This window comes from Bombus vosnesenskii, unplaced genomic scaffold (genome assembly GCF_011952255.1).
Source record: "Bombus vosnesenskii isolate JDL3184/JDL3185 unplaced genomic scaffold, Bvos_JDL3184-5_v1.1 scf7180000013883, whole genome shotgun sequence".
In the NCBI taxonomy this organism is placed as follows: domain Eukaryota; kingdom Metazoa; phylum Arthropoda; class Insecta; order Hymenoptera; family Apidae; genus Bombus; species Bombus vosnesenskii.
Window position 1 is genome coordinate 300172 of NW_022883264.1, and position 19873 is coordinate 320044.

The following is a 19873-nucleotide window of genomic DNA, read 5'->3' on the forward strand; positions in this document are numbered from 1 at the left end:
AGCGCATAAATTATTTAGAACTTTTAACGATTGAACCAGCTCTACGAGAATTGACCGCGGAGAGGACGCAAGAAGTCTATGCTAATATCCGGATGAGAACAACAGAATACGGATTGAGAACGTTCTTCAAGTAGCGAACCTGATAAAGATAAATTTATGTCAACTAACGAGGAGGAAGTGTGACAATTTTAAAGAAAAGATGATGAATATACCTCTATATAACTTATTGGAGCTAGATAAGGTGACGTCAGAAAATAAAAGCGTAAACTACAGTTACGCATGCAACTTGTATAAAAATATTTACTTAAGAAATTTAATTTCTTGTTTAATTTTGATCTTAAGCTTGTATTTTTTATGTAAGTTTTCTGTATAAAAAATATTTGTAACTGAATAAGTAAATAAAATTATACTTAAATAAATAAACAAAAAAATAATTTTACTCTATTTATGGAAAAAGGACACATAAATCAATTTTTTAAAGCTTATTAATAAAAACGCATATCATCTTTTAATTATTATTTCTGTTTCCAGAACGTTTTAAGAATATATTAATACACCTTTAAAAATTTGGATTCAATTACTTTTCACTAAGTAATACCATAATGAAAACTTTAAAATCAATTTTCTTAAAATGGGATTTTGGCATACATGCCCCTTTTTTTTTTTTTTTTTTTTTTTAATCAAACTTCTCAATTACATAAACAGAAATTTTTCAAAAGATCATTTCATTCATTCTCGGAACCGTCATACTTAGAGAACCATGTTCGAACTATGGATTCCGAAGGTAAAATCAAACCCACATTTCGCAATTTAGTATAGTTAGTTGGAGACTGAAAATAAATTTGTTTCGCTAACTCTTTCTCGTCGTCTGTATATTGAGTCTTTTTTGTACGCAACTGTAGCTTAATTATAGTCTTCGCCGTCGGACCTACATTCTTAGCTAGTTTATTCGTTACTAAAAAATCATCAATATTGCGAATTTTTTGGCTTAGTTGCTTTTCTAATTGCTTGCGTACATATGAATATTTACTTTGTACACATTTTGCTCTCTTTTCCAATCGCTTTACCTTTATCTGTAAAAGATTTATTTTTTTTGTTAAGGAATCAACCAATATTTTACATTCTTTGGAGCATCGAAAATCTTTTTTTGATACAAGCGAAACAACTGTCAAATTTTCGCAAGGTGTAGGTGCTTGTGCATCTAATTCGTAATTTAAAAATGACAAATCGGTATCATCCGAAGCAGTGTTAAGGAACAATTCTTTCCCCGAAGGACATAAATTAGGGTTTGACTGTTTTCTAATACTAAAATCGTCGAGGTTACTACAGTAAACATTTTCTTGAAGATTCTTATCACAGTTAATACTTTCTTGAAGATTTTTATCACAGTTAACATTTTCTTGAAGATTTTTATCACAGATTTCTCTTGGACTTGGTACTTGTTCTTGAAGCTTCTGCACTTCTTCTGTTCTTCTGTTCTGTTCTTCTACTGCTACTTCTGTGGAATCCCCTGATTCTTGCGGTTCAACAATCGCCTGTGTCTGCCCATGGGACGTCGATATTTCCTTCCAATGGATTGGATCACGATTCCGAAGCAAACGCTTTTTCGTTCCGTCGCAAAAATCTTCCTCTCGGAAATGAAGATCGCAAAGTCCTGCAGTCCTGATCGTGGAGGTCGACAAGAATCGAAGCCAACTATTTCCTGCGTGAATTTTAGTAGTGTTGAATTCTGAATGCATAATTTTCGCGAGAAGCTATAAATTTATTTTACAAACATCTTAATATAATAGACAGTCATATAATTTTATATATGTGACAGTTAAATAGCAAAGCGCGACAGTTTTTTCTACTGCGGCATTGCACGCAATATGACCATCCTTTAAGCAACTTTTATTCGCAATAAATTGTTAACTTAATTTTAGAACACGGAAACTAAAACTCTGACTTAAATCTTCGACTAAGATTCCTCTCAGTCCTTAGAACAAATTATTATTATTTATATTTATGCTTAAACAGCGAGTAATGTCTTAATGCCGTGTAAAATTATTATTTAAACAAAGTGGAAAGGGGGTATATAAGGATAATGGTTACTGCAGAGAGAGAGAGAGAGAGAGAGAGAGAGAGAGAATGGGGAAGATTGGAGAGGATAAGACTATCCAGATACAATGAAGAATATAGAAGACTGGTACAGACAAATTGTCAGAATATCTGAAGGGTTTGAGAAAGAAGAAGGAAACATTCCTAGTTACAAGATTTATACATATTGGGTTTAAGTTTGGCTCAGATTTCTCAATCCGACTGCCGCGAACAGCGCTTGTGTAGAATACATGTAAAAATGATTATCCTATTTCGTAAAATAATATCAATTATTCATTCGCCTATTATTTTTATAATTAATTTGTTATTATCCCAAGCGCGTGTTGCCGATAATCGCAAGGCGTCCGGATTGAAGATTCTGACCCAAACCTAAGCTCAATACATTAATGATATTCACTTTCAATTGAATTATGAGTTATATGTAACAAACATTTGTTGTAGCCGCACATATGCAGTTGTGTACGGGATTTAAGCTCGCTAAACCCTCGTTTATATATACATTTCTACCATAAACAAAAGATAAGGGCTAAGTTTCGATCAGGTGATTATACTCGTTCACCGCAAGACTATCAGCAACCAATACTACTGCATACGTTGTCACAGACGCGCAGCTATAAGCGGAATTCACTGTAGTGGCACTGAAAGTTTTTTGCAAATATCTAGAAAACAACGGTCGACCAACAGTTACATGTGCAGGAAAAAGTTGTTCGGAATCATGCCCCCGACCCATATTCAAAAATCATCAAAAGCGGAAAGGACGTAACTGTTCCACAGTTTCATCAAAAGTGAATATCATTAATGTGTTGAGTTTTGGTTAGTTTTTTCAAGTCCGGCAGCTGTAGGACGGCCCTCCCGTACGATAATGACGAATTATGTTATGTTGTTATATAAACTCAACCCAAATGTATTGATAATATTCACTTTTACTTGAATTATGTTATAACACATTTCTTACAGTCTCGTGTATGCACATTGTGCACGACTTTAAGCTCGCCCGATCTTCGTTTATAAACGAAAGATGAGAGAACGGCAACCAATGCTGACGTATACGCTGCCATAGACGCACAACTATAGGCAGAATTCACTGTAATGGTGCCGATAGTTTTTTTGCGAATATCTTAGAAATCAAAGCCAATCGGCAGTAACATGTATAGGAATGAGTTATTCAAAACGATATACTATTGCCCAACACGTATTAAAAAATCATCGAAATCAGGAAGGTTGAGTTCGATCTGTACATTTACCAAAACTTTCAAATTTCAAGGTGAATATCTCCATTTCAGTAAGACTGGGCTTTTTTTTTTTTAATTAAATTATGTATAGATAATATACTAAATAACGCACTCTCAGAATTTCAAAAAAGATTGTGAGAAAGTCCAATATACGTTACAAATACCTTAATAGAAACCGTGCAGCAGAAGCTGCGATCCGCCGAACAAAAACATTGGAGTTGTCAAATTACAAATGATTTGCACTCTGTTGAATCATCAAATCACATTGGTTAAACCTTAATTTAGGAATTAAAAAGGTTATTGATTTTTTTGCAATCTTGTAGTTCTCAGCGTGTAGAATCTTAAAATGCAAGTTCTAAGGCGAGGAATCCATTGGTTCCAAACGTATGGTATGACTATGTAAAACTGAACATTTTTATTTTACATATTACCTTAACGCCAATTTCCTCCTGTCTGCGCAGATGAGCATCGAACTGAATTTCATAGAAAGTTCGTTTGTACTAGCGTAAACAGTAAACGGTAGCCGGAGAGCGTAGATTGGCCCGAACCTAATTCAAGTGAATTCAATACTCACGATTCAAAATCCCGTCACAAAATAGTCGCCAACCACGTGCATTTATTTACAATTAACGACTCCACTCATTGGACGAATCATGTATAAAGGAACAATATGGCGTCAAAATAACGTGTAAAGTGCCCTAAAGTGTTGCTCGGTTTTTACTTTTGAAACAATCATAACTTTTGAAACAGTGGATTTCTCGTCTTGAAACTTGCATTTTCGGATTCTACACATTGAAAGCTACAAGATTGCAGAAAGGTCAATAAGTTTTTGGCTCTCTAAAGTAAACTCTAAAGTAAAGTTCAGCCAAATAATTTAATAAAAAGTATAAATATTTTTTACCTACCTGTATTTTCTATCCATTTTTTCTGTCTTTCTGGTTTAGATGGAAATCGAAACAAACGGTGTCCATTGTGCCTTCCGTTGTTACAATGAACAAATTTACATCTATCATAAGTACCGTGTCTATGCATTGTTACTGCTGTTTTTTGAGTTATAGCAATCGATTGTAAGAAACAAGAAGAAACTTAATATTAATCACTAAAACTAAGGAACCGAAGCAACGTGTCTACCTAAACTGCAAGGATTAACAATCCACAAAAATGAACTACGCTTTCTTGCACCTGTAATTGTTCACTGTATATTTTTTTATAAAGACACTAATAAAAACACGATTCAATTGTACGATTTTGGACGATTCACGATTGCACACGTATTCTAACCACGGCCATATAAACCGTGGTTCCGATGATCAAAAAATTCTAAGCTTCACAGTACGAACGGATATTTCATCTCTCATCGTTTCTTAGATTTGCATAAGGTTCTGTTACGAAGGAAATAGCGAAGAAAGAAATGTACATATAATAGTTCGAACGTTTGACCGCTAGAGGCAGTAATTCGTAGTACGTATGCGGGTAGTCTACTTACGCTAACTATTCTTTTCCTACTCTTTCCGAATCAACGAAAAGAAATAATTATTAGAAACTTGGTTTCAACAATAATAAATAACAAATAATTTATTGAACAAGCAAACAAACTAGAAAAATTTTCTGCGCCAAAACTTTCTTTAGTTTTGATTGGTTGGAGCGATTTCCTGAAATGGCTGGAGCGGAATGGTTCTTCATTTGCTTAAAGCAAAATTGAAATTTATTTCGGTCAATGAACTATTACTGTTTCATAGCAGATAATCATAATTGTATGAAAGAACTATGTTTAAAACTCTTTCATTAATCTTAATCTTTCATTAAGTTTCGCTTCCTTTTTTACTAGACTTGTCCCTTGATATAATATTATTAAAGCAGCTTTTCCTAGATATTTTCTTATGGCATCTGAAATTTAAATTTAATAAAAACGTTAGCTTCTCATCTCTAGCCTAACATAAACACGGGTTTGAGATGCTACGTAAACCACTTTTATGGGGTCTAGACTAGGGATTAATGCATTATCTTTTGTTACTAGATCCTAAGTATTGTTAGCTATCCACAGTTATAGTTTATTTCATCTTTAATGATAAGAGGCTTCAAGCGCGGGAAAACAAGTGTTTGATGTTCTTTCTTCATTTCAGAAACGTATCAGAAATATACAAAGGACAATGTCGAGTCCTATGAGATTATCAGATGCAGATAGTCCTGGGAGAACTCCTAGAAGACAAAATCAAGATACTAGATCCCCTTCTGCTTTTGGTACTCCCCGTAAGTATATATAATGTATATTTTAAAGGTTATTTTATGTTCACGCTTATAGTGCTATTGTATGTGTTACATATATTATTATATTACGATATATAAGTATTTATTCTATAAACTTTGTGTATAAGGTAATTCTGCCCGTAATGGAGCTGATAATAATGTGGAAACTCCGTTAAGATGGGGCACCACTGGTACACAACAAAGTACTTTAGGTTCTGGAAACCGGGCTGCGACAATTGTTGCTTCTTCTGAACATGAAAGTGCTATTGGTTCTGGTGATCAATTTATAGACCACTCTGGGCCAATTAATGGTTCAGAAAGTGGTCTACAATTATCTTCTCCGATTAATTATGGTACACCAAGCTCGCTGGGGTCAATACGTACCCCAAGAAGTGGAATCCGAGGCACTCCAATTAGGCATAGACCTGACATTAATACGGACAGGCGGTTGCGTCAATTTACATTACAAGAACCAGTGAGTTAATGATATTTGATGTTACGGTTGTTCTTTAATTTAGAAACTTGAAAAATACTTAATTTTTGTGAAATGGCATAATTTTTTTTTATAGTTAGTCAAATTTTGTTTTATGGTTAATTTTAAAACTGTTTTATAAATTTATTATACGCAGATTATACTTTTAAACTTTATGCCATTATGGAAAATCCTAAATAAGTTTTAATATTTTAAAAAGGTATTATAGTTACTTTAGAAGGAATAAAATTTAAGTTTAGATAAATGAAAATAAAAGTTTATACTTTATTAATTTTATCTATCAAAATATTTGATAATATTAAATATTAAATATTAATATCATATGTTAATGTCAAATAATAAATAAATAATAATATTGATATTGGTGATATTAATTTAGTGATAATGCTAATAACCAGAACAATAAATTAAAAATGACGATGACAATAGATTGCAGAAGCACCAAATGGTACATCAGAAAGTGATACGGCAGGAGCTCATTTGGTTGTTTGGGGGACAAACATAGTAATAAATCAGTGTAAAGAACAATTCAAATCATTTTTTCAACAATTTATTGACCCAGATGCAGAAAATGATGAACTACCAGAAAATATGAATCTGTCAGAACCTTTGTATCTTCAAAAATTAGAAGAGATACATACCTTGGAAGAACCATATTTAAATGTCAATTGCGCTCATGTAAAAACCTTTAATGAACATCTTTATCAACAATTGGTTTCATATCCTCAAGAAGCAATTCCAACATTAGATATGGCAGCAAATGAATTATTCTTTGAAAAATTTCCAGCAGCTGTTCTGGAGCATCAAATTCAAGTACGTCCTTTTAATGTGACCAAGGTTAAAACTATGAGAGAACTAAACCCTACTGATGTAGATCAATTAATTACAATACCAGGAATGGTAATTAGAGTATCACGATTAATTCCACAAATGCGAGAGGCTTATTTTAAATGTAGCGTTTGTGCTTTTACAACCATTGTAGAAATTGAAAAAGGGAGAACCAAAGAGCCTACAGTATGTGCACATTGCACTTATAAATATTCTTTCACTTTAGTACATAATTTGAGCCATTTCTCTGATAAACAAATGATTAGATTACAAGAAGCTCCAGATGAGATGCCACAAGGACAGACGCCACACACTATTGTTTTATTTGCGCATAATAACTTAGTAGATGCAGTGATGCCTGGAGATAGGGTCTCTGTTACTGGAATTTATAGAGCAGCAACACATAAACCTAATTTTGATCACAATTTGCAAGCCATTTATAAGACTTATATTGATATAGTTCATTTTAGAAAGCACAACTCTAAACGGTAAGGAAATAAACAAATTCTAAAATTTGTTTTTATCAGTTGTTTATTTTAAGTTATTCATAGGTTATATGATCAAGAAGATGGAAAAGAACATAATTTTACACCGGAAAGAATAGAAATTTTGAAATCGTTGTCGCAAAAGGGTGATATCTATGAACGATTAGCAAGACATATTGCTCCTAGTATATATGCAAATAATGATGTAAAAAAGGGAATTATATTACAATTGTTTGGAGGAACTAGAAAGACTTTTACTATATATGGCAAGCATTTTCGGCCAGATATTAATATATTACTCTGTGGTGATCCTGGTACAAGTAAATCACAATTATTACAATATATATACAATTTGGTACCACGATCTCAATATACTAGTGGCAAAGGTAAAGTAAAACAGGAGTAAACAGTTTAATAGAATTCGATATATTTATATATTTATGTGTACTAATGTATGTTTTAGGTTCCAGTGCAGTTGGTTTAACAGCTTATATAACAAAGGATCCAGAAACTGGACAATTAATATTACAAACAGGAGCTTTGGGACTTGCAGATAATGGGATATGTTGTATTGATGAATTCGATAAAATGAATGAAAGTGCAAGATCAGTACTACATGAAGTAATGGAACAACAAACTTTGAGCATTGCTAAAGCTGGAATTATTTGTCAATTAAATGCTAGAACTAGTATACTTGCGGCTGCTAATCCATGTGAATCTCAATGGAATAAGAATAAAACTGTACGTTTTTCATCAATTTTATATGAGATAAAATCTTGTAATGTAAATACCTTAAATTATTCCTGTTATTAACGAACCTATAGTCTTTCACGATCTTTCTATATATACTTTCTTTAATGATGTTATGTTTTTATTTCTGTAATCACGAGAGCAATGAGATAATCTGGATTTTGTTTGTAATAAAGAGATTTCAATTGTTTCACCAACAACATAACAACTTAAGACAATAACGTTACAAGGTTTAACCAGTATACGAATTTTATTGTGGTTATAGAGTGCATTATATCAGAATATATATTTTCAGGTGGTTGAAAATGTGCAATTACCACATACACTGCTTTCACGATTTGATTTGATTTTTTTAATATTAGATCCACAAGATGAAGCATATGATGGTAGACTTGCAACTCATATGGTATCTTTATACTATAAGACAATAGAGGAAGATGAAGATGAACTGATAAATAGAAGTATTGTTCGTGATTATATAGTTTTTGCAAAAGAACACGTTCATCCTGTCCTCAATGAAGAAAGCCAACAAAGACTGATACAAGCTTATGTTGATATGAGAAGAGTTGGAAGAGGATATGGACAGATAACGGCATATCCTAGACAATTAGAGTCTTTGATACGTTTATCTGAAGCACATGCTAAAGTGCGATTGAGTTCCGTTGTAGAGTTGCAAGATGTTGAAGAAGCTTGGAGGTTATATTAATTGATAAGTATATAATAATATCAATAGAAACCTTTTAAGTAAATCTGGATATTTAATTCATTATCAATAGGTTGCACAGAGAAGCTATAAAACAATCAGCAATTGATCCATTAAGCGGAAAAATAGACATAACTATCTTAACTACAGGTATATCTACAGGAACTAGGAAAAGGAGGAAAGAACTATGTGACGCAATTCAAAAACTAATTGAAAGCAAGGATAAAATTCATATACTTAATCAACAAAAACTTTTTGCTGAAATAAAACAATCTTCTGAATTGGTTAGTAAAAGTACTGTACATATAAGTATAATTGTTATAATATGTAAACATCAGTATCTCAGAGAACTTATGAAAGTTGTTATAATTTTTAGCTTGTTACACGAGATATGTTTGATGATGCTTTAAGAGAGCTGCAAAGTAATGGATTAATAACAGTAATTGGGAGAAACAATATTCGTATTTCTTAACTTATTTTGTATACTTCATCATTTTAAGCTAGACTTATGTGTGAACAAAGTATATATAAAGCAATGAATATATACTTTTATTATCTTTTGCAAATTTGTATTAAATATATCTTTCATCATAAATTAATATTATTTATTATGTGTAATATCCTCAATCACATAATCTTAAATCTTAATCTATATGATTTTTATCATCAAATTTTTAAATATATAAAGCAGTGGTTCTCAATCTCCTTCTTATAAATGTATATCACCAATATATTAAATAGAAACAAATTGGTATAGTAGTATATTAATCCGGGCCCTTCCACATGATAATTTGTCAATTAACAGTAATTAGTGGGTTGATAAATTAGAAACTGTAGGTTACAGATTCGTCTTTAAGAATTTTGCAACAAATAAGATAATCAAACAATTTATAATTTGTAAAACTTGCTTATAAAATTTCATTTATTTTATTATCAAAGTTATTATTGTGTTATATAGGAAAATTTATTAATATCGATAATTTACGATGAGAAATTTCACCAATAGTATTAGTTCAGTTATAAAACAGTTACAGTTACAGTTCAATAAATATGTGAAATTTTTCATGATTATTATATGTTATTATATTATTATTGCTTATATTACTTTTATACTCATACTTATATTTATATTATTTTATTATATTATTTTATACTTATACTTATATTTGTATTTATTTATTAAAATTTTGTTTTCAATTTGTTGAGTTTTTAACATTTTTGAATGTTACATATATACGTTTTATTATTCTCTATAGTAATGCTTATATAAATTGATTTTTAAACGACTTGAATGTTAATAAGAATTGAAAGATATACATGATAAAATTACAATACTAAACTTAACCATTATTGTACATTAGCTGAGAGGAAATCTCCTCTCTGATATTGCATAATGTAACAGTATTATATTTTATTTAGCTTAATTTTAATTTTATTAGCATTAATATTTAATTTCTATCAGAATAAAATTAAGAAATTTATAGATAATAGATTTTGTAATTAAACATTATAGATTTTCTATATAAATGTAATTTTTATGAAAGCAAAATCTTTTAATTTTTTTTAATTTGAACTGCTAACCATTTTTAGATTTGTATTGCGTAACTCTGAAATATATATTACAAAATTTCCGTATTTTTATTGTATTACGTGCATGTGAATTTTATTAAGCTGATGCGCATTCGTAAAAATCCCCACCAAATGTATTACACTTTACAGTGCACTGGTTATCATTTCAACCATTATTTCATGTGTATCCGATCCTCCATTTAAATGAATTATTTGAAATTAAGTATGTTTTTAAAACAATATTCATAAACACAGTGAATAAGTAAAGCATTTGCTTAAAATGTTCATAGAAATAGCATTTTAATTCTTATAAAATAAATAAAACGTTTAAGTCTACGTTCATTATTGAGGCCATATATTGAGGTCAGGAGTGCTGCATTTAACGAAAGACCCCCAACTGCGTTTTCTATCACAAAACAAGGACATCAAGGACGTTATAATACATATTTGTTTGTTACCACTGTTATGGTTCTACACAAGTACTTATAATTTTTCTTGCCTATATCATTCCTACTTTTCCTTTGATTTATACATCCTTCCATTTTATGATCTTTTTCTATCTTACTTTTGACACTACTTATTTATCTCTCTTGCGCCTATTTCCTTTATGTTCTCTCTTTCTATTTCACGACATTTCCACTCCTTGTCTATCTCTCTTAATCTTTCCTGTTCTGTCGAATCGAACTAGCCTCCCTTCCTGCGAATTTACGTAGATATTTCTACTTGTGAACGGTTCCAACCTTCAGGATGCAAGCTATCAAATGTGTTGTCGTAGGAGACGGGTGAGTATTTTAATACCTACTCTAATGTTTTGTGATATGTTTGCCTTTTCCTGTTTTCGATCCGCATTATTTGATCTAAAGAATCATCGAAGTACCCCTTGGCGATTGGTTTTTCCTGATCAAGAACTATTTAAAAGCTTAGTACCACACCCGTTATGCTTTTTAATATGTATTCTCTTTTCTTTTTTTTTTTTTTTTCTTTTTTTTTAAAGCAAATCAGAATATCTTAATTTAAAATTATCAACTTTTAGATAATTTATCGCCTCGAGGTATTACTTTTCTCCGTGTTTTCCTCTTTTTTTTCCTTTTTTCGTCTTCGTTAAAACTTCATTCGAATTTATATTATTTTATGACTTTTATTCTGATAACGTAAAAATTGTTTACTCATGTTCCATTTATAATTAACCTTTTCATTATCAGAATTTCTGCACAGTCAATTTAATTATCTCTAACTGATTAATTTCTACAGAGCAGTAGGTAAAACATGTCTCCTCATAAGCTACACTACCAATGCTTTCCCTGGAGAATATATTCCAACTGTATTTGACAATTATTCTGCAAATGTTATGGTGGATGGTAAACCAATAAATCTTGGTTTATGGGATACAGCAGGCCAAGAAGATTATGACAGATTAAGACCATTGTCTTACCCACAGACAGATGTTTTTCTGATCTGCTTTTCTCTTGTTAACCCCGCCAGTTTTGAAAATGTTCGTGCTAAATGGTATCCAGAAGTACGCCATCATTGTCCAGCTACTCCGATTATTTTAGTAGGGACTAAACTAGATTTACGTGAAGACAAAGAGACTATTGAGCGGTTAAAAGATAAAAAACTTGCACCCATTACATATCCTCAGGCATGTATTTGTTTAATTTATTAACTAAACTATCCTCTTACTGTTACTCTATATTTAATAACATAACAACTTTGAATTAAATTACGTTTAGGGTTTGTCCATGGCAAAAGAGATTGGTGCTGTAAAATATTTAGAATGTTCTGCTCTTACTCAGAAAGGTTTGAAAACAGTATTTGACGAAGCAATTCGCGCAGTATTGTGTCCTGTTCTCCAAGTGAAACCAAAACGCAGATGTTTCCTTCTATAATATTAAATGTCCAACGACGGTGGAGCATGTGCAAATGTACTACCCCTCCTCCGATCGGACTTGATTGCAGCAGGACATCTAACTTTGATTAAAAAACCCCGTTGTACGGTCCATCTCTCTACAAGCATCTGCCATGAAAGCGCACAAATCAATTTATATAATGCGTATAAAAAGATAAAGAAGAAAATATATGCAATTTAAGTGTTTTGGACATTAGCTGAATGTTCTGATGAGAGAAAGGAAGCCAAATGAAAACTGAACTGATAATGTACAGTATATTAGAGTGTGTTATTAATATTAGTTATTACATACGAATTATAAGAAATTAAACATTATGTATGTGCGTTTGTGAGCGCACTAGATACTAATCAATTTAATAGAAGAGCTGAACCATTTTATGTAAATTTGCATTGTATATTTTAGATTAAAAATGTAATCATACAATTTTGTCATTTTTAAATTTTTGGTATATAAAGAGATTGATACAGTAAAAACATTAAAGTAAAAAATATTTGAATATGAACATTACATATTAATGGGAGTTGTTTTTAATCTTTAAATAAATTGAATTTTCCAGCTAATAATTTAAGTGAAACTAATCATAAATTATATCTTTCATTGTAAATATACAATTGCAAGTATTTAACATGAAATGATTTTCATCTTTAACTAAATTGGTTGATATTACTATATACATACCATGGAATAAGATAATCATGTAAGTTTTAGAAATGAGCGATACAAGTGTGATTTCAATTCTCTACCTCTCCTGTATTTTCATGTTGTTGCAATTTTGCTGTAATTCATACGCACAACATGGCTAAAAGAATAAAAATATCAGAGGTAGAAGAAAATGGTACGTGTGTATGAATGTTTAAGAGTGCATACGAAAGCCAAGAGAGAAAGACAGAAGAAGGAATTATTCTATAACAAATAATTGTACATAAATGGTAAAAGTCCAAACTGTATTCCTATCATTATCATTTTACATGTATAAGCTGCTGAATCTAAATCGGACGTTACTTGTTTTTTATATATATATTATAAATATATATAAAGTGGGGCTGGACCGAGATCTATTTCAATCGTCGCAGATCCACTGACCTGTGCAATCTATCCGGGGAATGGGGATTCAGTCCATAAAAATATCATAGATACTGTAACTAAATATGCTTTATTAAATGGGTGTTTATTAAATTTTTCTATTTATTTATTATGCCGTTGTGTCAAAGAACGTATCAATTAATATAGATATTTGTTCCGGAGTGTATTTTATATATTTAGCTGGGTTCTTGGAGAATGATATCCCCCGATACTTATTATGAAAATTCATATAAAGAGGAACAATAGCTTGTTGAAGCTCTTTTCGTAATTCTTCTCGTAATCGAGCATCAGGTACGGAATAAGAACGTTGACATTTTGCAACTTCTTCTAATTCTCTTGTAAATCCCAAAAATTTCTCTTTCAAAGCTTTTGCTGCTGGTTCTGTGAAAATAATAAAAATCCTAAATCTTCGTTCTTAACATCTTTCTGTTTACATGTTACACAATTGATATATATCATTAAAACCTCCATAGTTATATTAAATAATTTCGTGTATTTTAATTTTACGTAATTCATTATTTAGTTAATGTTATATTCAAAATAAATATTATTACAAGAACATTTTTTTTTTTTTATTTAGTGTTATAAAGTTTTTCTAAATTGTCAAAATACAAACCTGGTTCATCGAAGGGCTGTTCAAGATAAGCGCGCGCTTTTGCAAAGGTAGTAGAAACGTAGTTAGCCTTATCACGCAACAGGAGATCGTGATATGTTTGTTCTGCGCTAGGTTCTGCTAATAATAAAAGTTCCATCAAGGAACTACGACGTAAAGCATTTATAACATGATTATGATTGTTTAAACGAAACAAAGCTCTTAATGCAATGTCCGAATATGAAGTATCGCTTTTACTCACGAGCACCAAATTCAATTGTGCTAATACCTTTTCTAAAAATAAAAAATAATATTAATAAGCTTTATAATATTTTCATAACATGTCCAAAAATAAGGAAATAGTGATACCAACTAATGTAAGTGCCAAGAACAATTCTATACATATTTTCTGTTTGTTTTATAGATGTTGCACCTTCCATATCAGCACTACGTCTTAGCACAGCTCCTGCTGTATCTGCATATTCTGCTAATTGTTCCAAGAAAACTAAAACATTGCTTGTACTTTCTGCTACAGTACCGTCTTTAGGTAAAATTGAACTAGATTCATTTCTGACACTTTCTGCAAAATCTTCCAATGCTTTTGCCCCCTATATTGTTAAATTATGTAGTATGTAATTTAAAATAAAATTTTCATTATACAATCGTATTGCGTTACAACATACAGTTATGTTTAGAGTATTAAGCACAGAAGTAAATTTTGATCTAAGGGCGTAATCGCAGCCCTCAACAGTACGTTCCAAGTCTGGTTTTAATTCTCCAAGATGTTTTAAAATTGGAAAGATTACTAGCACTGCAGAAAAATCACGCCGTACGATACATCTCTTAGCACGAGTTGCTATACTCTCTCCATCATGAGCTACAAGATCCATAGCTTCGCGTACTGTAGCCTCTAATACTTGTGCTTGTAGACTAATCGGTAAAATTTTAGCAACTAGTGACCGTTCCGCTTGCATAAGTTTATGAAGACCAACCGTTAACAGCAAGTAATTTTCCATTTCTTGTTCATCTGGTGCTGTATCCTCTACAGAATGTCCAGATAACTGTGGTGGTGGCTTCCTAGATGCAGTTAAAGACAATCCCAAACCAGTAGTCTGAGAAGCTTTTAGCAACATTCTACTAGCTTTTTTTTCTAAAGCATGCTGTAATCTTTTAGAAGCTCTTTTGCCACTATTTTCTTGAATTCCCAGTGAATGTCTGTTCCCAAATTTTGTTTTCTACAAATAGCAATATAACTAGTATTAAATTGTAAATAATCAATTAATTATGATGAAAAGAATATTTTATTAAGTTTCTTACTGGTAAAGGACTTCCTGCATGCGTACTGCCACCACTAGCACTCCTTTGATGTTCTTTTAACAACTGTAAAGATCTTAAAACAATAGCAGAACGTACAGATGCATAAATTTTTACATGTTTACGGTGTCCCCTCTCCTCCAACCATGCAGCAATTTTAAGTAAATCTCCTAAAATACTTTCTGGTAATTGACAAAGGGATTGAGGGGCATCCTCACCACTAGTATCTTCGTCTGATCCAATTAAATCCAAAAGAACGATTGGAAGAATTGGTTTACTTTGTCTAGTTAGAATATCATGGAATTCTGCATATAAAGCATCTAAACCAACAACAAACAAACTTGTTACATTTTCTAATTCTACAGAGCTTGGATTATTTTTTTGAAAATAACGTTGAGCATTGTAAAGACGATTCATTGCTTCCAAAAAATTATCTAGTCCTCCAGATCCTCCTGGACCAGCTCTCACTGTAGCTTCTACTTCTTGACAGACCCCATAGTACCCAATAGCATGATCTAAAGCATTTAACGTCATTTCTATATCTGTAAAGACAAAATAAACGAAATTACGCTATTACATGACAAATTACAGATTTGAAATATTTATATGATTAACATTAAAACGTTCAGATATACTGATTGAACTAAATATTATGAATTAGATACAATACTATTTAATTAATTTGCCATTTGCTGAAAATGTCCCAATAAAAAAGCTATAGCAACAAAATTTGACTGTCAAAGTGTCAATATATATTAATTGCATTTAGTTTATAATAATATACTTTGTTGTTGCGCTTGAAGGTTCCCTGTTTCATTGTAAACAGGAAGTATAGTTCGACGCAATGTAGCAAGACGTTGTTCTAAAGAAGATAGAATTCCTACAACATTACTGGTTAACTTCCTGCTTCGTTCTTCTGCTTCTTTCAATGCTTCTAAAGAAGCAATTTCTGCTTCTAATTTACATTGTATTTCAAACCTTCGTTCAGAAGTATCTGCTCTTGTAGTGTGCATTATTTTATCTGAAAATAGTACAATACATATGTGTAACAGAAATCGGGAAATATTTTAAATTCTTTGAATAGTTAGTGTCACTTTATTCGCTACGTAAAACACGTATATTAAAAATATTTGTATAAAATTACGATGTAATGTCATTGCTGTTTTAATATTGTATGTTATATTATGATATAACCTTATTTCATTACATTATTGCTATTGTACCTTTATAATCGATCGAATAGATGTCAAATAATTATTAAAGATTTTCTATATATTCATGAATACAAAGAGATACAACATTGTGATGCAACTACTGACATAAAAATGCCCTATTCGAATGAAAAGTTTTATTACTATAATTTTGAAGTCTCAGAAAATACTGCTAAAATATATGACTGCTTGCTATTGTAATGTACTCTGTGTGATTAAACAAACTAAATAAATTGCAAAAATACATGAATTAAATATTTGATTTATTCAGTGTATTAATAAGAAGTACTATATCATATTAGTATATTAGATATGACAGGAACCTAACATAAACAAACAGTAACTCAAATTTAAAAAGAAATTAAAATAACACACTATTACGCTTTTAACAAAAAAATAAATATTTTAATGAATTGACAAGAATTAAGATCATAAAAATTTAATCCTAGCTTTTTCAGCTCTAGAACTATCGAAAAAACGTAATAAAAATTTCGATTTATTATGGCCATTTGTTAATAAGTTGGTACTTCTGAAATTAAGCAGCTGTTCAAGAAGCAGTATGTAATCGACAAAGAGACGAAACATAAGAATTAGATCGAATTCGACTTGATCTTGATACATTGATACCATACTTTACATTCGAATTAATAAGTTAACAGCATATCGTTAATAGGATTATAGAAATACTAACACATAAATAAATAAGGAATAATCTAATTTATAGTATTAGATATAGTAATTCAATATAGATGTTTAATCTATTATCGTATTTTTGCATGTTATAAGGTATTTACATTAAATATTCTATGTCATTATTAAGCATTATGAGCGATATACAAGTATAAGTGACTGAGATCTGTGTGACCTTTATTTACATAAGATAATAAAGATACTTTCTCCTATACTTTTAAAGAAACAAGTTACAGATTATATATTCATTTGATTTTTAGAAGCATTTACAATATGGACAAACCTGTATCTTCAGATATTGTACTCATTGCGGGCAATTCCCATCCAGAATTGGCTAATCTTATTGCCAAGTACGTTTTCACAAATATACATGTATATTTATAATCATTCGTTACTCCAATTATAATTGCTTTGCTTTATTAGTCGATTAGGTGTTAAACATGGAGGATGTTCTGTGTATCATAAATCAAACCGTGAAACTATGGTTGAAATTGGAGATTCTGTGCGTAGCAAAGACCTCTATATTATTCAAACGGGAACAAAAGATGTAAACAATAACATAATGGAACTTTTGATTATGGCATATGCATGTAAAACTTCTTCTGCAAAGAATATTGTCGGCGTAATTCCATATTTGCCTTATTCTAAGCAATGCAAAATGCGTAAACGAGGTTGTATAGTTTCTAAATTATTAGCAAAGATGCTCTGTAAGAGTGGTTTAACACATATAATTACAATGGATCTGCACCAGAAGGAAATACAAGGATTTTTTGATGTACCAGTGGATAATTTGCGTGCTAGTCCCTTTTTATTGCAATATATTCAAGAATCTGTGCGTAAATAATATTAGTAAAACTGATTATCATAGAATTTTATGACTTAACTTCGAATTTTATTTTATTAGATACCAGATTATCACAATTCAGTGATAGTTGCAAGAAATCCTGGTAGTGCAAAAAAAGCAACTAGCTATGCAGAAAGATTACGTTTAGGAATAGCAGTCATTCATGGAGAACAGCGAGAGGCAGAGTCAGATATGAATGACGGACGTTATTCTCCACCTGCATTGGCCTCGCGAACAATGGAAGTTGGCGTTGGTGTGCCAATGCATCCTGCAAAAGAAAAGCCTCCAATTAATGTAGTGGGGGATGTAGGCGGACGCATAGCTATTATGGTGGTATGTATGTTTAAATGTAAAAATTAAAGAAAACGGGACAGTTTTTTAAAAATTTGTACATTTGATACATTACACTTACATTGTGTTACATTACAGTAAATTTCTACATTATTATGCATTGTTATATTTCAGGATGATATGATAGATGATGTTCAATCATATGTAGCCGCAGCAGAAGTTCTTAAAGAAAGAGGAGCATATAAAATTTATGTTCTAGCTACGCATGGACTTTTAAGTTCTGATGCACCAAGATTAATAGAAGAATCTCCAATTGATGAGGTAGTATAATATTTAACAGCTTATTTAAAACGACATAAGTTATGTGAAGCAGTTTGTAAGCGAACCATTTCACTGACATTTACTTGATCTTAAATAGCTTTGTGAAGATCATGATTATGTTTTCAAATGGACATGTAGATTTGCATTGTATATTTTTAGCTGATATTAGAATACAGATTTCCGTTTGACGATTCAAGGTCGTCATAAGGTTAGATAAATATCAGTATGGCTCCTTGATATACTATAGTTTTCGTCTGACATACTTTTACGTGACTTTTGTATCTGTCGAGATATCTAATTGTTTCCATTTAAATTGAATATGTGCATAAATGCATGTATATACAGGGTGTCCCATCTGATGACATAGTTTGATCTCATCCTTCTTAATGGTAAAGAAAAGAGTAGGTCATTCCGTTTAAAAAACTTTACTATTAAGATCTCAGAAGATCTTGAGATGAACTTCGTTCTTATAGTCTAATTTCCTCGTTGAGATATAATAATTTTCTCTCGAAACATTTTTTCTTTTTGCACCGTGACAAATGAGAGAGTAATTAAGGGTGGCAGACTTAGGTGGCACTGTATATATGTATATATATGTATTTAAGTTTTTTCTTAAAGCTGAATCTATAATTAGATATTATTTTTAGGTCGTTGTTACAAATACTGTTCCTCATGACGTCCAAAAGATGCAGTGTCCAAAAATAAAAACTGTTGATATCAGTATTTTGCTGGCAGAGGCTATTAGGCGTATTCATAATAAAGAATCCATGTCATACTTGTTTAAAAATGTCTCTTTGGAAGATTAAAAATTACAATGAGATAATATCTTTCAAACATACTGACAGTTTCCATATCTGAGGACCATATGCAAAACATATCTATTAAATTTTGTCTATTACTTTATTTTATGAAGAATTAATCATGCTAGTCCTGTTTTATATAGATACACACGCGCGCGCGCGCGCGCACACACACACACACACACACATTTGAATTGCTTGACAATTTCTATACATTTAAGTTTCTGTATATCTGAACTGATAACTGATAAACTTACATAAAATAGATTGCAAGATTTTGGTTTTAGTTGTATATGCGAGTTTTGGTTGTATATATTTTGACTTAGAAAATTTGTACTACTGCTCACCTAACAAACAATAACTACATTTGAAGATGTGGGGATCATAAATATACGTATTACGCTAATATATGAAAT

At 31.1% G+C, this 19873-nt stretch overlaps 5 protein-coding genes and 1 long non-coding RNA gene across 9 annotated transcripts; 4 read left to right on the forward strand and 2 right to left on the reverse strand.

The window, feature by feature from the left end:
* Nucleotides 1-467: 467 nt before the first annotated feature.
* LOC117239187 lies at nucleotides 468-4391 on the reverse strand. Its single transcript, XM_033504587.1, has 2 exons — nucleotides 4235-4391; nucleotides 468-1702 (listed from the first exon to the last, which is right to left on the reverse strand). The coding sequence occupies exons 1-2, from the start codon at nucleotides 4359-4361 to the stop codon at nucleotides 726-728; spliced, it is 1104 nt and encodes a 367-aa protein (XP_033360478.1). The 5' UTR covers nucleotides 4362-4391; the 3' UTR covers nucleotides 468-725.
* Nucleotides 4026-4572, forward strand: LOC117239189. The gene is made up of 2 exons (XR_004494369.1): nucleotides 4026-4183; nucleotides 4274-4572. It is a non-coding gene; the product is annotated as an uncharacterized LOC117239189 (long non-coding RNA).
* A 783-nt stretch (nucleotides 4573-5355) lies between these two features.
* Nucleotides 5356-9434, forward strand: LOC117239184 (DNA replication licensing factor MCM4). The gene is made up of 8 exons (XM_033504584.1): nucleotides 5356-5579; nucleotides 5705-6051; nucleotides 6499-7385; nucleotides 7449-7768; nucleotides 7846-8123; nucleotides 8428-8828; nucleotides 8909-9119; nucleotides 9212-9434. Exons 1-8 carry the CDS (start codon nucleotides 5480-5482, stop codon nucleotides 9305-9307), a joined length of 2640 nt encoding a protein of 879 aa, XP_033360475.1. The 5' UTR covers nucleotides 5356-5479; the 3' UTR covers nucleotides 9308-9434.
* Nucleotides 9435-10548: 1114 nt separating this feature from the next.
* On the forward strand, nucleotides 10549-13487 carry LOC117239168 (ras-related protein Rac1). Its single transcript, XM_033504550.1, has 3 exons — nucleotides 10549-11186; nucleotides 11656-12043; nucleotides 12135-13487. The coding sequence occupies exons 1-3, from the start codon at nucleotides 11152-11154 to the stop codon at nucleotides 12288-12290; spliced, it is 579 nt and encodes a 192-aa protein (XP_033360441.1). The 5' UTR covers nucleotides 10549-11151; the 3' UTR covers nucleotides 12291-13487.
* Nucleotides 13446-16593, reverse strand: LOC117239166 (exocyst complex component 7). Of its 3 annotated transcripts, none has more exons than XM_033504547.1 (7): nucleotides 16524-16593; nucleotides 16085-16321; nucleotides 15304-15842; nucleotides 14670-15221; nucleotides 14360-14594; nucleotides 14011-14280; nucleotides 13446-13775 (listed from the first exon to the last, which is right to left on the reverse strand). In XM_033504547.1, exons 2-7 carry the CDS (start codon nucleotides 16311-16313, stop codon nucleotides 13504-13506), a joined length of 2097 nt encoding a protein of 698 aa, XP_033360438.1. In that variant the 5' UTR covers nucleotides 16314-16321; nucleotides 16524-16593; the 3' UTR covers nucleotides 13446-13503. The 3 variants fall into 3 exon arrangements, with proteins under 3 accessions (XP_033360438.1, XP_033360437.1, XP_033360436.1); XM_033504546.1 differs by having other exon boundaries at nucleotides 16495-16574; XM_033504545.1 differs by lacking the exon at nucleotides 16524-16593 and adding an exon at nucleotides 16445-16472.
* A 412-nt stretch (nucleotides 16594-17005) lies between these two features.
* On the forward strand, nucleotides 17006-19749 carry LOC117239167 (phosphoribosyl pyrophosphate synthase-associated protein 2). 2 transcript variants are annotated; one of them, XM_033504549.1, is made up of 6 exons: nucleotides 17006-17068; nucleotides 17462-17551; nucleotides 17625-18033; nucleotides 18106-18378; nucleotides 18511-18657; nucleotides 19305-19749. In XM_033504549.1, exons 2-6 carry the CDS (start codon nucleotides 17475-17477, stop codon nucleotides 19461-19463), a joined length of 1065 nt encoding a protein of 354 aa, XP_033360440.1. In that variant the 5' UTR covers nucleotides 17006-17068; nucleotides 17462-17474; the 3' UTR covers nucleotides 19464-19749. The 2 variants fall into 2 exon arrangements, with proteins under 2 accessions (XP_033360440.1, XP_033360439.1); XM_033504548.1 differs by having other exon boundaries at nucleotides 17044-17297.
* The last annotated feature ends 124 nt before the right edge of the window (nucleotides 19750-19873 follow it).

What these genes read in the sequence shown, in the direction of transcription:
- LOC117239167 (XM_033504549.1), top strand. Translation starts at nt 17,475, where the DNA reads ATGGACAAACCTGTATCTTCAGATATTGTACTCATTGCGGGCAATTCC. An exon ending in GACGCATAGCTATTATGGTG is followed by an intron (nt 18,379 to 18,510) that starts GTATGTATGTTT and finishes GTTATATTTCAG; the next exon opens with GATGATATGATAGATGATGT. An exon ending in AAGAATCTCCAATTGATGAG is followed by an intron (nt 18,658 to 19,304) that starts GTAGTATAATAT and finishes TATTATTTTTAG; the next exon opens with GTCGTTGTTACAAATACTGT.
- LOC117239184 (XM_033504584.1), top strand. Translation starts at nt 5,480, where the DNA reads ATGTCGAGTCCTATGAGATTATCAGATGCAGATAGTCCTGGGAGAACT. An exon ending in TTCTGCTTTTGGTACTCCCC is followed by an intron (nt 5,580 to 5,704) that starts GTAAGTATATAT and finishes TTTGTGTATAAG; the next exon opens with GTAATTCTGCCCGTAATGGA. An exon ending in TCAATATACTAGTGGCAAAG is followed by an intron (nt 7,769 to 7,845) that starts GTAAAGTAAAAC and finishes TGTATGTTTTAG; the next exon opens with GTTCCAGTGCAGTTGGTTTA.
- LOC117239187 (XM_033504587.1), bottom strand. Translation starts at nt 4,361, where the DNA reads ATGCATAGACACGGTACTTATGATAGATGTAAATTTGTTCATTGTAAC. An exon ending in AAAATGGATAGAAAATACAG is followed by an intron (nt 1,703 to 4,234) that starts GTAGGTAAAAAA and finishes AAATTCACGCAG; the next exon opens with GAAATAGTTGGCTTCGATTC.
- LOC117239168 (XM_033504550.1), top strand. Translation starts at nt 11,152, where the DNA reads ATGCAAGCTATCAAATGTGTTGTCGTAGGAGACGG. An exon ending in TGTGTTGTCGTAGGAGACGG is followed by an intron (nt 11,187 to 11,655) that starts GTGAGTATTTTA and finishes TAATTTCTACAG; the next exon opens with AGCAGTAGGTAAAACATGTC. An exon ending in CACCCATTACATATCCTCAG is followed by an intron (nt 12,044 to 12,134) that starts GCATGTATTTGT and finishes AATTACGTTTAG; the next exon opens with GGTTTGTCCATGGCAAAAGA.
- LOC117239166 (XM_033504545.1), bottom strand. An exon ending in TTAATACTCTAAACATAACT is followed by an intron (nt 14,595 to 14,669) that starts GTATGTTGTAAC and finishes TTAACAATATAG; the next exon opens with GGGGCAAAAGCATTGGAAGA. An exon ending in TGTTCTTGGCACTTACATTA is followed by an intron (nt 14,281 to 14,359) that starts GTTGGTATCACT and finishes TTTTATTTTTAG; the next exon opens with AAAAGGTATTAGCACAATTG.